The sequence below is a fragment of the Aquarana catesbeiana genome, linkage group LG05, assembly GCF_042186555.1.
Source record: "Aquarana catesbeiana isolate 2022-GZ linkage group LG05, ASM4218655v1, whole genome shotgun sequence".
In the NCBI taxonomy this organism is placed as follows: domain Eukaryota; kingdom Metazoa; phylum Chordata; class Amphibia; order Anura; family Ranidae; genus Aquarana; species Aquarana catesbeiana.
The window spans coordinates 631,794,108-631,810,288 of NC_133328.1; the positions used below are offsets into that span (position 1 = coordinate 631,794,108).

Here is a 16,181-nt window from a genome sequence, read left to right on the forward strand (position 1 = left end):
GCCAAAATCTAAATGAGGTGTACATATTCACCTAACCCAGAAGCGCTTGTTTGAGTAGGAAGAGGCGCAGTTTCTAAATTTTTTTATTCTTGAATTGGAAAATGAATTCCAAAATAAATTTGAAATGGAAACATATTGCAGTAAATACAGTAAGGTATAAAAGCAAAAAAGATGATGATTCCTACTTTGGCTGCTTAATAGAATAGAAAAGAAAATGAAGGAATTGAATATAATAGAATAGAAAATAAAGAAATCAAATATAATAGAAAAGAATAGAATAAATGAAAATAGAATACAGAAAAGAAAAGAATAGAACAGAATACAGTGCATCCGGAAAGTACAGCGCTTCATTTTTTCCACATTTTGTTATGTTACAGCTTTATTCTAAAATGGATTAAATTCATTATTTTCCTCAAAATTCTACAAACAATACCCCATAATGACAACGTGAAAGAAGTTTGTTTGAAATCTTTGCAAATTTATTAAAAATAGAAAAACGAAAAAAAATCCCATGTACATAAGTATTCACAGCCTTTGTACCCAATATCCAGCCCACCCGGCAAACAACCACAAGAAGGGACATCAAGAAAGAGGACCCCGGGCGAACATGGGAACAGAAGCACAAACGTACTCCACTCACTTCCAGAACTGTAATTAACCATATCTTCTAATTCTACTATGGTGAGCAGTTCCAGTGGTCTTGATACTTCTGTTCCTGTGGTCGCCCGGGGTCCTCTTCCTTGATGCCTCTCCTTGTGGCCGTTTGCCGCCTGGGCTGGATATTGGGTACTTTTCTTCCCTCTATATTCTCCTGAAGAAGCGAGTTATCGTGAAACATGTTGAGAGCCTGATGGCCTGCAGCTAAATCCCCTCGGGAGATATTTCCCATGGAGGTGACTCTTTCAGAGCCATCAAAGAGGGAATATTGTGTTTTTAGGCCCAAAAGGGCGCTTTTTCATTGTAACTGTATGTCAAATAAAATAATCAATTGATCAAAAATATGCACTTATACTGTACGACACTGGCAGGGAAGGGGTTAACACTAGGGGGCGATCAAAAGGTTAAGTGTGTCCCTAGGTGTGGGGGATGGACTCACTGGATAAACAGCAGGAACACAAGATCACTCTGTTCATCCCTGTCGGAATGGTGATCCGCCTTGTTTACATCGGTAGATCACCGTTCTGTCTCTCCGCGGAGCGATCGCGGGTGGCCGGCAGACATCGCGTCCGCCGGACCTGCTGATTGGCTCTCCCTCTGGCCAATTAGCCACGTGCGCCCCCGCTAGCTATTGCAAGAAATGACGTACAGGTACATCGTTTCGCGCAATAGAGTCGACATGCTGCAGTGCATCGGGGTTAAAATCAATATATTATTTTATTTCTCTTCCTACCTATCCTTTACACTGAACTTGCTATTGTTCTGATATAGACTTTAGTGATCCATATAAGCACTCAATAGTTTAATCCATTTAATGGCCTACTGACTTTGATTAGATGATGATTAGGAGTAAACCAGTCAACCCTATCATAGGTGTACTATTGTAAGGGCCCCAACTAAGCCGGCAAATTATAAGGGTTGTCCTCTGTGACAATAAATTTGCTTTTTTACTTGTTCCAATTGAGGATCTTTTTAACTACTGGTATCCCGACACTTGGAATCTGTTATCAATTATTTTGCAAAGACCTGCAGGCAGACTTATGTGGGTCACAGTAGGGGGACCTGGTGAGGGCATAGTCAGAAAAAGGGTTTGAAAAAAAAGAAAAATCCAGGCCTGGTTGTTCCTTCCCCCTCCTTTCACCATTAAAGAAGTTGGTCTCTGTATAAAGTTAAGGGTATTGTATTTTACTGTTTCTTGCTGGATAGTTATTCTCAGTGGCATCAGATATTTTTTTTTGTTGGGGAGGGGCGCAAACAACCATCCCCCCGAGCGGCTGGTTGCACCCACCGGCTGTCGGCCGGTCGGTCCGGCACTTACCCCCACTTACCCCATCTAGTTGGTAGGTGGCGGACAGCGGCTCCTATATCCTCTCTTCCATCACAGCACCTTCTGCTCTGCATCTCCTCCCCTCCTCCTCCTAGGCATCCAATAGGATCTCCTGCCCTTTCAGCCAGTCGGGTGACAGGTCTCAAGACCCGCTTCCTAATTGGCTGGGAGGAGGATCAGTGTTAGAATAGCGAATATTCATTCGCTATTGTAATACACCTGAGTGGGCTTGGTTCACATTCTCTGCTCCCCAAACCCACCCTATTTTGAAGCCTATTAGAGCCTCTGGCTCTAATCAGGTGCTTCAAACCCCCACCCACCACTGGAATCCATGCATCCGGCGTCCTGCAAGGGGCCGAACACATGGAAAGGGGGGCGGCACCCGTGCGCCCTTAATGGATGGTCCGCCCCTGGTTATTCTGGTTTAATGAGTCAGTCCACCCTAACACTAAAACCTCTACAGCTACAGACATCCACGATCTAACACTAACCTATCTAGCGCTATAAAGAAGAAATTGCTATACATACTGTAGCAAGGTCCCAGGCCTCTTTTGATCTAATGAGAACCTCCAGGGACAGCGGACATCCTTCTGTATGTAGTGGGTTGTGAGGCATGGTGGGTATAGAGTAGTTAAAGTTATTGGTCGCCAGGCACTTCTTGAATGCAGAAGAAACTTTATTTCTTTTAAACTTTTTTTGGGGGGAGAGAGGGTTAGGGCCAGGACACCCTTAGGTAGTTGCAAAATTAATTGGCAGACTCAGACTTCAACAGGAGGACAGCCATGCAGGGAAAGGCATCCAGCAAGACGCCACATATGCACATGCAGGAATGCTGTCTCCTATTGCAACAGTCTTTAACAGTTCCTAACTAGGGATTAGCTTCGAGTTCGAGTCGAACTCATGTTCGACTCGAACATTGGCTGTTCGCAAGTTCGCCAAACAGCGAACAATTTGGGGTGTTCGCGGCAAATTCGAATGCCGCGGAACACCCTTTAAAAGTCTATGGGAGAAATCAAAAGTGCTAATTTTAAAGGCTAATATGCAAGTTATTGTCATAAAAAGTGTTTGGGGACCTGGGTCCTGCCCCAGGGGACATGGATCAATGCAAAAAAAAGTTTTAAAAACGGCCGTTTTTTCAGGAGCAGTGACTTTAATAATGCTTAAAGTCAAACAATAAAAGTGTAATATCCCTTTAAATTTCGTACCTGGGGGGTGTCTATAGTATGCCTGTAAAGGGGCGCATGTTTCCTGTGTTTAGAACAGTCTGACAGCAAAATGACATTTTGAAGGAAAAAACTTATTTAAAACTACCCGCGGCTATTGCATTGCCGACAATACACATAGAAGTTCATTGATAAAAACGGCATGGGAATTCCCCAAAGGGGAATCCCGAACCAAAATTAAAAAAAAAAAAATACTTCTTCTTTCTTCCTTCATCTGCTGGTTCTTCTGGCTCTTCTGGTTCTTCCTCCGGCGTTCTCGTCCAGCATCTCCTCTGCGGCGTCTTCTATCTTCTTCTCCTCGGGCCGCTCCGCACCCATGGCATGGGGGGAGGCTCCCGCTCTTCTCTTCTTCTTCATCTTCTTCTCTTCTTCTTTTCTTCTCTTCTTCATTTTCTTCTCCGGGCCGCTCCTCACACATGCTAGCATGGCGGGAGGCTCCCGCTGTGTGACGGCGCTCCTCGTCTGACAGTTCTTAAATAACGGGGGCGGGGCCACCCGGTGACCCCGCCCCCCTCTGACGCACGGTGACTTGACGGGACTTCCCTGTGACGTCACGGGGAATGCCACAGGGAAGTCCCGTCATGTCCCGTGCGTCAGAGGGGGGCGGGGTCACCGGGTGGCCCCGCCCCCCGTTATTTAAGAACTGTCAGACGAGGAGCGCCGTCACACAGCGGGAGCCTCCCTTCATGCCAGCATGGATGCGGAGCGGCCCAGGGAAGAAAATGAAGAAGAGAAGAAGAGAAGAAGAAGAAGAGAAGAGCGGGAGCCTCCCCCCATGCCATGGGTGCGGAGCGGCCCGAGGAGAAGAAGATAGAAGACGCCGCGGAGGAGATGCTGGACGAGAACGCCGGAGGAAGAACCAGAAGAACCAGAAGATGAAGGAAGATAGAAGAAAGAAGAAGTATTTAAATAAAGGAATTGTCAAAAACTGTCTCTTGTCATTTTTAACATTTTTGACAGTTTTTTAGTGAAATGGTAGGGGTACTTTTGTACCCCCTTACCATTTCACACAGGGGGGGGGCCGGGATCTGGGGGTCCCCTTGTTAAAGGGGGCTTCCAGATTCCGATAAGCCCCCCGCCTGCAGACCCCCACAACCACCGGCCAGGGTTGTGGGGATGAGGCCCTTGTCCTCATCAACATGGGGACAAGGTGTTTTGGGGGGCTACCCCAAAGCACCCTCCCAATGTTGAGGGCATGTGGCCTGGTACGGTTCAGGAGGGGGGGAGGGCGCACTCTCGTCCCCCCCTCTTTTCCTGTGGCCTGCCAGGTTGCGTGCTCGGATAAGGGTCTGGTATGGATTTTTGGGGGGACCCCACGCCGTTTTTTTTTTTGTTTTTTTGGCGCGGGGTTCCCCTTAAAATCCATACCAGACCTGAAGGGTCTGGTATGGAATTTAGGGGGAACCCCACGTCATTTTTTTTTTTAATTTTGGCTGGGGTTCCCCTTAATATCCATACCAGACCTGAAGGGCCTGGTATGGAATTTAGGGGGACTCCCACGTCATTTTTTTTTTTTAATTTTGGTTCGGGGTTCCCCTTTGGGGAATTCCCATGCCGTTTTTATCAATGAACTTCTATGTGTATTGTCGGCAATGCAATAGCCGCGGGTAGTTTTAAATGAGTTTTTTCCTTCAAAATGTCATTTTGCTGTCAGACTGTTCTAAACACAGGAAACATGCGCCCCTTTACAGGCATACTATAGACACCCCCCAGGTACGAAATTTAAAGGGATATTACACTTTTATTGTTTGACTTTAAGCATTATTAAAATCACTGCTCCTGAAAAAACGGCCGTTTTTAAAACTTTTTTTTGCATTGATCCATGTCCCCTGGGGCAGGACCCGGGTCCCCAAACACTTTTTATGACAATAACTTGCATATTAGTCTTTAAAATTAGCACTTTTGATTATTCATGTTCGTGTCCCATAGACTTTAACTGTGTTCGTGTGTTCGAACGAACTTTTTTCCTGTTCGCATGTTCTGGTGCGAACCGAACAGGGGGGTGTTCGGCTCATCCCTATTCCTAACACAAAGCTTAACAGTTCCTTCACTTTCACTACAATCGCTCCTTGTAGTTCTTCAGCACACTGAGCTTCCGGTCTCTCGCTAGATCCACTGAATCCCTTGACCTCCTTCAATCTTCACAGTGGTATCTTCCTCAAGCGTCGCCCCCACTTCTCTGCTGGGTCCCTAGTTTGGTACTCTAGATACCTCTCAAGCTTCATGCCACTGGCCTGCTCAGTCCCTGGCTTGACACACAAGGCGCTCTGCAAGGGTCACCTCCGCTGGCTGGGTCCCTGGCTTGATCAACGCCTGAAGTTTCCCGATTCTTCTCTGTCCCTGGTTGGTGAGAATACTGCTCCAGTACTTGCTTCAGTTACTCAGTGTGGTCCCTGGTAATAAGGTGGATGGTCCCTTAGTGGCGACAGCTTCCTCTCTACCTCCGACCACGGCAGGTTCTCCGGCTGGCAGAACCGTCACTTCTGGTTGGACTGCAAGCCGCAATCCCAACCCTGCGCTGCCCTCTTACTTCTGGATAGGCCCTCAGACAGCCTAGCAGCCAGATGCCCCCAGGATAGGCACAGAACCCCCGATCACCTGACTCCTCCAAAATATAAAGGTTCTCCCAGCAGGCCAGGGGATTCAAGAAAACCCCTGCCCATTGGCTGAGATACCCCATATACCCATAACTTGACCTTACGTTGCCCTTCTCGTATCTAGTGCCACCAAGTACCCGGCCACCTAGTGGTGGAAGAGAAAGGCGCAACAAGGCCAAACTTGGGGAGAAATCAATAGATCTCTAACAATCAACCAAGATAGTTATCCCTGACAAGTAAATTTGTGAGGAGCAACCCTGCCTAAACTCCGGGGTGCTACATCACCTTTTCTGAAGCCGCTCCGGTCCGGTCCCACGCTGAGCTGTCAGCAGCGGCTTCTCTGTGGAGGCGGGTGCAGAGGAGGGAGCCGACAACGGAAGCCCCATAGTAAGTCTATGGGTGACGTCACTTCCCATTCCCAGGCGTCGTCGGCTGTCTCCTCTGCAGAGCTTTTGCCGCTGGAGACCGGATTGGCTTCAAAAAAGGTATGTATAGCATTTTCTTCTTTACAGGCTTCGAAAGGTTAGTGTTAGATCGTGGATGCCTGTAGATGTAGCAATTTGAGTGTTCGGGTGGACTTCCCCTTTAAGCTGTCCTTTATAAATATAATCACAGGTACACTTAACCACCTCAGCTTCGGGGGGTTTTACCCCCTTCATGGCCAGGCCAATCTTTTGTTATTCAGCACTGGGCTACTTTAACTGTCAGCGGCATCATCCTGCAACACTGTACCCAAATTAAATTTATATTTTTTTTTCACACAAACAGAGCTTTCTTTTGGTGGTATTTAATCAACACTGTTTTTTTTTTTACTTTTTGCAATATAAACAAACACAAAAAAAAAAAATATATAGAAAACAATATTTTCTACTTTCTGCAATAAAACATATCCAATAAAAATTTAGGCCAAAATGTATTCTGCTACATGTCTGGAAAAGCTAAAGTTAAAGTGGGAGTAAACTCCCACACATGATTTTACCTATAGGTACTGTTAATACAGTATCTCCTAAACGTGCGCCGTTTAGGCGATATTTACTGTACATGTCGCCTGGGACGTCACCGGTGCATGCGCTCTGAAGGAACGGCCACCCAAGTCATTCCTTCAGAGTCCTGTGCCGTGAACAGTGTCTCCCACGCGCACATGTGCGGTAGTGACATCATCGCGGCTTCCGACCACTCGCACAGCTGGAGTCTGCAAACCCAAAAGGGGAAAAAAAAAGGGGGAAAAAAAAAAAGCGGTGACGGCGCTCCGCTAAAGGGCTTCGTTCTAAGTTTCACATAATGTGCTAGTATGCAATGCATACTAGCATATTAAAACTTTACCTTGCGGGTTAGAAAATAAAAAAACGCTGGCGGTTTACTACCACTTGAAAGTTATAGCATTAAACTATGCTATATATATATATATATATATATATATATATATATATATATATATATATATATATATATTTATATATTTGAGAATTGATCAATCCTGATGTACTGACGGCCTATCTTTTTTCTTGAGGCCCTTTAAAAGCCATGACTATACAGATTCCCCCCAAATGACCCCCTTTTACACACTGTCACCAGTTCAGTACAGCATCATCATATGACTGGTGACAGTATGTTAAGAAATAATAATAATTAATTTAAAAAAAATGTTTAATAATATATATATATATATATATATCATTTTTTTTGTTTTTAACATACTGTCATCAGACATCAGAGTAGTGTCACCATAATAACATGTACTACTCTGGAGAGGTGATCAGGGATTTTTTTTTTTTACCACTTTGATTGCTGGTACAATGATGATTGATTTCAACTGTCACAAATGGGCTACATTCATGAAAGCTGTGATTACTAGTGATCTGTGATTGGCTACAGGTACAGGGTGCTGTGATTGGCCGGGTACTATGTGATAGCTGTGGGCCAATCACAGCATCAGTCTCCGGGAAACACTGCTGTTATGAATGAAATTCATTCATAACAACTTTGTTGGCATTGTGATCATGCGATTTCATCTCGGTTCCGGCATCCGCAACACACTGTGCCCACCACCGGGGCAGCGCGCTGCGTGCCCCTAACCCAGAAGAGACCATATCACGTACACGTACGTGATTTAGTCTGCCCATACCGCCCACCCGCAGTAAATGTACTGTGGTCGGTCGACGATTGGTTAAATTGGTGTCATTTAATTCCTCATCAGGGGTGTGTCAAAGTGGTTGACGCAGTAATATTGGGTGTTTTGCACCCTGGGGGTGTAATCGTACTGTGGCTCCTTCAGGGGTGTGCTACATACCTTTAGGAAAAAATTACACCCATTTTTAGGATGCAACATTCACAATTCCTACCCCAAAGGCCCTCAAAACCCCCCCTTCCCCCCCAATGTATCTGAATTGCAGGATGCTCCACAGGCTTCTGTTGAGTTTTGAATTCAGTATTACAGAACGTGGCTCCATCATTGCAATGTAGGCTATAAGGAGTTGGGTGTTGAGCCCTGTCCAGGGATGGCGGTCCCAGTTTGATGTAGATGGCCACATTCACGTATCTTGCAAACCAGTTGTCCTCTGTCCACCCCAAACAGGTAAAGGGGCTTCAACACCATCTGTTTCCCACATATATCAATTTAACATCTCTACCTCGGAGATTTGACAATTCCCACTTTCTCGTTCTGGTGAGTGAGCACTGGGATTGGCATGGAAGGTCCTAAGGGGAGAAGAAGGTCTCAATGTGGCACAGTGGCCAAATCAGGACGTGGATGGATTACACATGCCGATTATAGGGCACATACACTATTGGCAGTATTTTGGATTGTCCACAGAACTTTAACACCTGGATTTGGAATTGTTACTTTCATTGGTTTTGGTTTTCCACTTTTATATCTCTACATATTGGTATTGGGCTGGTTGAATGTTTTCATTAAACAAGTGTATTCAGTGAATAGTCACTTGTTTAAAGTAGCGCTGCTCTTTCACAGATACACAGATTTTCAAAGTTTTATCACGTAACCATGCTTTGTACCAAATTAGATGACAGCAGACCAAAAACGAGGTTAACTGATACCATTTTTGTTGTCTCTCTGCATTTTACAGCTGCTGCAAAATGACAGTTGTTTTTTACATACAGGCATATGCAAATTGCTTCCCCCCCCACCAAATAATAACAAATAGTTATTCTATGAGATGTTCTTCACAACGATGTTGTAGAGTTCCGACAGAATTCAGGAACTGAGCAGACACCAAAGGTCTCCAAATAATTGTGTCTCTGTAAATATTTAAAGTAGAACTATAGGCAACTTTTTTTTTCCCATTTTGGATCGAGTAAAGGAGGGTCATAACCCTTGTAAGGTTTATTCTTGTCCTCTTTGTCCCACTGGTGAAAATTTTCTTCACTTCCTGTCCCATAGCCAAAACAGGAAGTGAAAGGAAATCCCTGGAAATTAGGCAAATCTCTTGGGGACCACAGGTCACCAGTGTCCCCATTGGAAGATTTCCCCTTTATTCCTTCTCTGGGGCCAAAATTTTTCATTTTCTTTTTCACTTTCACTTTAAAGACGGTGAATCTCCCTAACGGAACACAGACAGCAGTGAAAACCTATTAGGTGTTCCAATCCATCTCCCCTCTAACCATAAAATGAATTTTTGAGTAGGTGCAATATAATCCATATCTCCGGGGCAATCCACATTGTGTATATTGGAACATCAGACCATGAAAGGAAATCACACTCTAAACTTTATTACAACCTTTATTGGTTAAATTTAAGACACCGTTATACGAGCCCTTTTCACATATTTGTAAATCTCCCTCATCCAACTGGCCTTTATTACATAAAAATTACCCTTAATATTTAAGGAACCCAACAACAGGGGCTGACTGGAAAGCCCACCTGCCCCCCAGAGGGGGTGGGCCACTACGCCATGGGGTCACCTTACAATAAGGCAATAAAAGAGGGCATCTATGGATTTGTCAGGGCCTGCTGGGCTGGAAAAGCTTAAAAATGCCCTTTAAAAAGATGGCATCCGCCAGTGATGGCTTGGAGATTTCAGTTTGTTGTAGTTTGCATAGCAGCGTCATCCAGTGAAATTTACAATTTCAGCAGCGCGGTATGGAGAGCAGCTCTCCACTCAGTGGAAACTTCTTCTGGGAATGGCACTTCATTGGGTTTATGGGTGGAGACCCACACACCACCTGAAACTAAGATTTGGAGAAGGGACCATCCATTCTTGAAATGAGGGTGAAATGAAGGTCTGCATAACCATGGGATGTTACATGGTGAATGTGCGGCCATCAATCCTTGAGATTAATATTGTAGGCACATAGTAACCACATCGGGTAGCTCCTCCATGGCTAATAATTTCCTAGTGAAGCACCATCTATAAGCCCAACCTCCGCATAATACTATTTAATGATCAAACTATAAAATATACTGGCTTATTAAAAGTTCTACAACCTAAGCGCTACCCCCCCTCCCCCAGAGAGACCTCAACATTTCCGGGGGCCAAAGACAAGCGGCTCTCACCGCCCCGCCTTCTGGAAAGATTTGAGAAAGTTTTACTCTTTGGGCAGAATTTGGCACACAAAACATACTTGGCCGACTTAGAAAGGTGCAGAATCTAATAAGAGCAGCTACAGTTTATTTGGACACGCCTCTTAAGTCATCGTCATCCAAGGTCGTTCCAGCATTGTGACTTCACAGTCTAGGAATATTCCTGGACAAACTTCTGGTGGAAGTCCTTCAGTCGCTCCAGGAGAATCTTCAGCTTTTCAGTAGGTGGCAGGATGGTCATCCTGTGGACAGATAGAGAGAGTCAGGAGGTTAACTTCCTAGGATGAGCACAGGGCCCAACATCATTCATGGAGTCAGATAGAGAGAGTCAAGTGGTTAACTTCCCAGGATGAGCACAGAGCCCAACATCATTCTTGGTGGTCAGATAAAGAGAGAGTCAAGTGGTTAACTTCCCAGGATGAGCACAGAGCCCAACATCATTCTTAGTGGTCAGATATGTCACTGGATACCAAAATGTCTGCACAACTGCATACATAAATGGCCTTATGCAGTGGTCCTCCCTAAGGCACCACTAGGGTTTATTAGTTTGCATCAAACAAGGAACAGCACAAGAGACTTCAAAAGTACCATCTTCATATTCAGCTTCCTTATTGTATTCCTCAACTAATTTGCAACTTCAGCTTCAGAGAGGGTCTGCCATCAACTGAAATTTAGACAACTATACAGTAAATGTAGCACCTCCAGAGCTACGGTTTGCTAAATTTAGTTTTTGGCCAACCTGTAATCGGGGGGCATGGTTTGATTAGTCAGGTCTGCTCTAAACTCAGTTGCTTCCCGCTGTCTCCCAGGAGATCCTGGGACATAGTTGGCGGGAGAAGGATAATCCCAGCCTGCATATTTATATCTATCCAGCCAATCCCTGGTCAATATGCCAGGTGACCAGCAGGGGGCTGAGGGAGGTATAAATGGGCCAGAGTCCAGGGCAGAGGCCTCTTGTTCCTGGGGGAGTAAGACCCAGCCTCAGCCTAGGAGATTCACCTTGAACTGCAGCATTTCTATGGAGTCCCAGCTACAGATTGGCTTGGAGACCTCCACCCTATCTCTCCTGTGGTAGTCTCAGAAAGTCCACTACAGATCCAAGACACAGGCTGCTGGAGTACTGAAGTCTGCTGATCCTGCACATGGCTGCTTGCAAAATCAGGAAACAGTGAGTACCAGCCCCTTTGGATCTACAGGCTTTCACCAACTTTCCTTGAAGATCTTTATCCATCCACTATTCTTTGCATTCGGGATTGCATCCAAGTTCATCAAAACCCATACCCCCCTCCCCCTGCTCCACCCCGAGTATGAAAATGTCATCTGCCTGGATGCTCTGTGCCTACTAGGGAATGGAACCTGGGATTAAATTGCCAGATCAATCCGGTCTGTGCGCTACATAAATGCAGACCTTTCTTTGCCACAATGCTTACATGACACATGTTGGATGTATTAAGAATACAATCAAGAAGATGACTTTGAAGATGCTACTTTGAAGTCCTTGTTTTTCCTTGATGATGTGGAGGTCAGGTAAGTCACCGGTCAGTGCCCGATTGGTTCCCCCGGTTGGGTGCAACTAACTGGTTCTTACCTAAAGTGATGTGTCCCTTCCCGCTGACCAAAGCCGCTCCCTGGAACAACACAGATCCCAGTTTCCTCCAGCAGCTTCATACAGAAAAACATATCCGGGGACTGGCCTTCCGCCTGGGGGAGATCAGAGAGAGATACAGGTCACCACATAGAGGAAAAAAAACACTATGTGCTCCATATTTGATAAGGCTAAAGGAGATGCAGGTCTATCAGGCACAACTTCAACTAAGTCCAGAGGAAAGAAAGAAAAACCTCTGAAACAGTTATTGATTACTAGAAGGACATTCCACACCTTACCTGCCATTAGGAACATTTTATTAACTAACCATTTACGATAGAGATCCCTTACTTCTTCTACCATTTATCTCCAGTATTTGTACAGTGCCAAAATATTGCTTAGAGTTTTACACAGTACATAGAGCCATTAACACACACCGCAGTTCACTTACCCATACCACATTCTAAAGTAAACCTGTAGTCAGTAAACCCTTTAAAGTTGGTACTTATGCACAATTGCAAGGCCCTAAGATTGCATGCAGGTAACTTCCGCTTCTTTATTAGAGCTCCTTGAAATTCTTAAAGCCTGAGATGCTCTAGTATTCAAAGTTTGACAAAAGCTTGGAACATGGAGATCTGACTTGATCTATCCTACATCCTGAGTCTTTTATATCGGATAGAAATTACAGTGAGGGGCCAATGGTGGAGTGCAAGTAGAAGGTCCAAACTCAATCTTTGCTGAAAGTTTACTTTGCCTGGGCTTTGGCGCTCTTAGGGAACTGCTGATAAGATGCTGAAGCTACGTGCTGCAGCTGTCTGGCATTCCACCAATTAGCATGGTTACTAAGGTTTCAAAGACTACGGGAGCAATATCCTCATTAGTACACTAAAGAACTGGACGTCAGATCGTCCTTACCCCTTGCAGTAAAATATATTATTCAACCGGCACATACAGTGGGTATAGAAAAGAATCACCCCCTTTAAAATAATCACTAGGTGGTACTTTGCAGCCTGAAATGGAGACAGACAGTTTTTGTTTTACCCAGCTGTATTTACTAGTGTAACTTATAACATCCAAGTGAAAGATATAACACATTTTAGAAAAAAAAATTCAAAAAACAGAATCAGCGAGTTGGAAAAAGAATCCCCACCCCCCGTGTCAGTATTTTGTTGGACCACTTTTGCTGTAATTCCAGCCTTTAGTCTGTTGGGATATGTCTCTACTAACTTTGCACATCTAGACTTTGCAATATTTGCCCACTCTTCTTTGCAGAACTGCTCAAGTTCAGTTCTATTTGATGGTGACCATTTGTGGACTGCAGTCTTCAAGTCATTCCACAGATTTTTAATGGGGTTTAAGTCTGGGCTCTGACTACGCCATGCATGGACATCACCTTTTTCTCCTTCAACCACTGCGTGGTCATTTTTGCTGTGTGCTTTGGGTCATTGTCATTTCAGAAGGTAAACCTTCTTCCTATTGACAACTTTCTGGCAGAGGGCAACAGATTTTCCTGAAGAATTTGACTGTATTTTGCCCCATCCATTCTTTCTATACCCTCTGTATAACAGTCTTGTATATACAAAAACCTCACCATGAAGGTGCCTACAGACTTAAAGGGTGAACAACCATATGTTGCGTAAATCAGCCTTTTTCAACCCAGGTGCCTTCAGGTTTTTTTAGGGATGCCTTGGCAAAATGACTAAAAATTGCCCAAAAATAATATACAAGCCAGTGGGTGGATCAAGCCTGCCTTTTAGTTACACAAAGACACAGGTTTTCATTGTACATCATTACAACCATCTAGCCACCATTGTCCTAACAACCACTGACATCATTTGTTAATAAGGAGGGCGTTGGGCACCTGCACAGCATCGTTGTTTGCCCCTTTCCTGCCCCTTAGCTGTGTCTGACAGTATCTCTTCTTGCTGAGCCACCTGAGATGCTGGACAGTTCCCTGGACAATTTCTTGGACGACCTGCCTTGTGCCTTGACTTCTGCTGAACCTTGAACTCTTTGCTCCTCCCATGAACATCCTATTTAAGCCATGCCTTTTCATTTCCTGTTTGCCAGATTATCTCTCCAGCCAATAACTCGCTCTTGTTACTCCTGCTGCAGTCCCTATCTTTGCTACCACTCATTACTGACATTCTCCTTGTTCCTCATCTATGCTTCTGCTTGATCCCAACCTGTAGCCACTTCTTACCGACCTTTGGCTTGTTTACCGACTACACTTCTGCTTTATTTCTACCGGTTATATCTGCTACTGGAACCTGGCTTGCTTACCTCCTGGTAAAGCGATGCTGAGGACCATGACCTGGTACTAACACACAGCAAAACCTTTTTCCACCACCAGGAGTTCTGCCAGGGTTACCCGCTTCTGTACTTATACAGCTGGTCGCTGAGAGCCTCTCAACTGGTATTGCTGCCGTCTCTGAGCCTAACCCCTGACCATGACAATTAGTTTAGTTTTTTACATTTTAGTATGGGGTGCATCGGGATTATGCATAATTTTAAAGGCTGTCTTGACTGGAAAATTTTGGAGAAACGCTGCTTTATGTAGCCAGATTGGGCGGACCTTCTTCTGTGTCTGTAGGTACCTCATAGAAGATGTAAACCCAAGTGAAATCTCATATCATCTTTAATATGTTAATATTGTAATACTTTGAAATCTGCAGTTTTCATTGAAACAATCCCAGGTCCATGCCCAAGCAGGTAAAGGGTGACAACATTCTGTTCCTATCTCCCAATTCTGCTCCTGTGTGGTCACCCTGACACACGGGCTTCCCATGAAAAGTACAAGTGACCATTTCAACATACATTGCACAGGCATGGTCCACTGTTGTCACTATTGGGAAACCTGTCCCGAGAAAAGCCGTGTTTGGCAAGGTGTAAATTGACAAATCACCAGGAGTAGAGCATCTTGGCTTGACAGATTCCATTATGATTGGATTAAGGTGTCGATGCTACCTGTGTGGATGAGGTACAAAACGTCTTCCCATCCTTGGTGTCAGTCGTAAATTCCTCATGTTAAATTGCTGAAGGAGTGAATTGCTGTCAAGTCACCAGGGTAGAGATTTAAATGTTAGAGTATTTTCCATGAGAACTGAAGAAGGGGGTTTGGAGAAGCTACAAAACATCTCCAACATTACAAAACAGGTCTAGCTGAATGTGATGAGCTACTACTAGATCCACCATGACCTAGATCAGTGGTCTCCAAACTGTTGCCCTGGGGCCGGATGCCCTTGAGGCATTATTCCTGCCAATGACACCAACAATAGGGCATAATTCCTGCCACTGATACCAACAATGGGGCATTATTTCTTCCGCTGACACCCAACAATGACACCCAACAATGGGGCACTATTCCTCCCAATAACAAAATTGGGGCACTATTTCTCCTTCTAATACAAAAGTTCGGGCATCGTTTACTCCCATTTGGCAAAGTGCGGGCCCCCTAAAATCTGAAGGACAGTAAACTGGCCCTTTCTTTAGAAAGTTTGGAGACCCCTGGCCTAGATCAACGAGATCCTGGACAGACCTATGCTCTTATTACATTTTGGGCCCCAGTGGACAGCTACAGAGGTAGTGTACAGTACCTGGCCAATACTGCAAGAGCTAATAGTGTTTAACTATTCCCCATACAATTCTTGAACCCTATACCTCCTTCGAGGTGAGAAATTACCATATCGAAGAACCAATGCTTCGCCATATTGGAATAGCATTGTGAACTATTAGATTTTAGTCCGTTTTCCCCATGGACCCCCTGCATGGACAGATCCCTCAGTGTCGGACTCACCTGTGCCAGTTTGATGGCCCGCTCTGGCATCTCTATCCTAGGAAAGGAGTACATAGCGCCCTGGACGGGGTTACATTGTATCCCAGGTGCCTGGTTCAGGACTTCTTCCGTCAGTCGAGCTTTCTCTGCCAGATTACCAAGCACCGCTTGTTTCTCCTAGAGGAATAAAGAGCATATTATTGGGATGTATTAGTTTCATACAGAGTGAACAAAGCTCTACCTACAATCACGGGCGTAATCCCACATCACACAAACATTCTGGGGCTGATGTACGAAAACTGGAGAGTGCAAAATCGGTGCAGCTCAGCATAGAAACCAATTAGCTTCTTTTTTAAAAAAAATAACAGATATGTCATACTTCCCTCCTCTGTGCAAGGGTTTTGCACAAAGGGGCTTTGATCCCCCTCTTCTGGGGTCCCCCAGCGGCCCTCCTGGCTCCTCCTCTTCTCGAGTGCCCCC

The 16,181-nt window shown here is 44.9% G+C and overlaps 1 protein-coding gene across 11 annotated transcripts in view; it reads right to left on the reverse strand.

Annotated features, from left to right (window-relative positions):
• Positions 1 to 9,522: 9,522 nt before the first annotated feature.
• Positions 9,523 to 16,181, reverse strand: part of GPT (glutamic--pyruvic transaminase) — a 126,219-nt gene continuing 119,560 nt past the window's right edge. For all 11 annotated transcript variants that reach the window (XM_073632354.1, XM_073632351.1, XM_073632352.1 and 8 more), the window contains 3 exons: positions 15,723 to 15,878; positions 11,930 to 12,042; positions 9,523 to 10,583 (listed from right to left, as the gene is read on the reverse strand). In XM_073632354.1, coding sequence (XP_073488455.1) covers positions 10,493 to 10,583; positions 11,930 to 12,042; positions 15,723 to 15,878 — 360 coding nt within the window. In that variant the 3' untranslated portion in view covers positions 9,523 to 10,492. The remainder of the gene's footprint in view (positions 10,584 to 11,929; positions 12,043 to 15,722; positions 15,879 to 16,181) is intronic.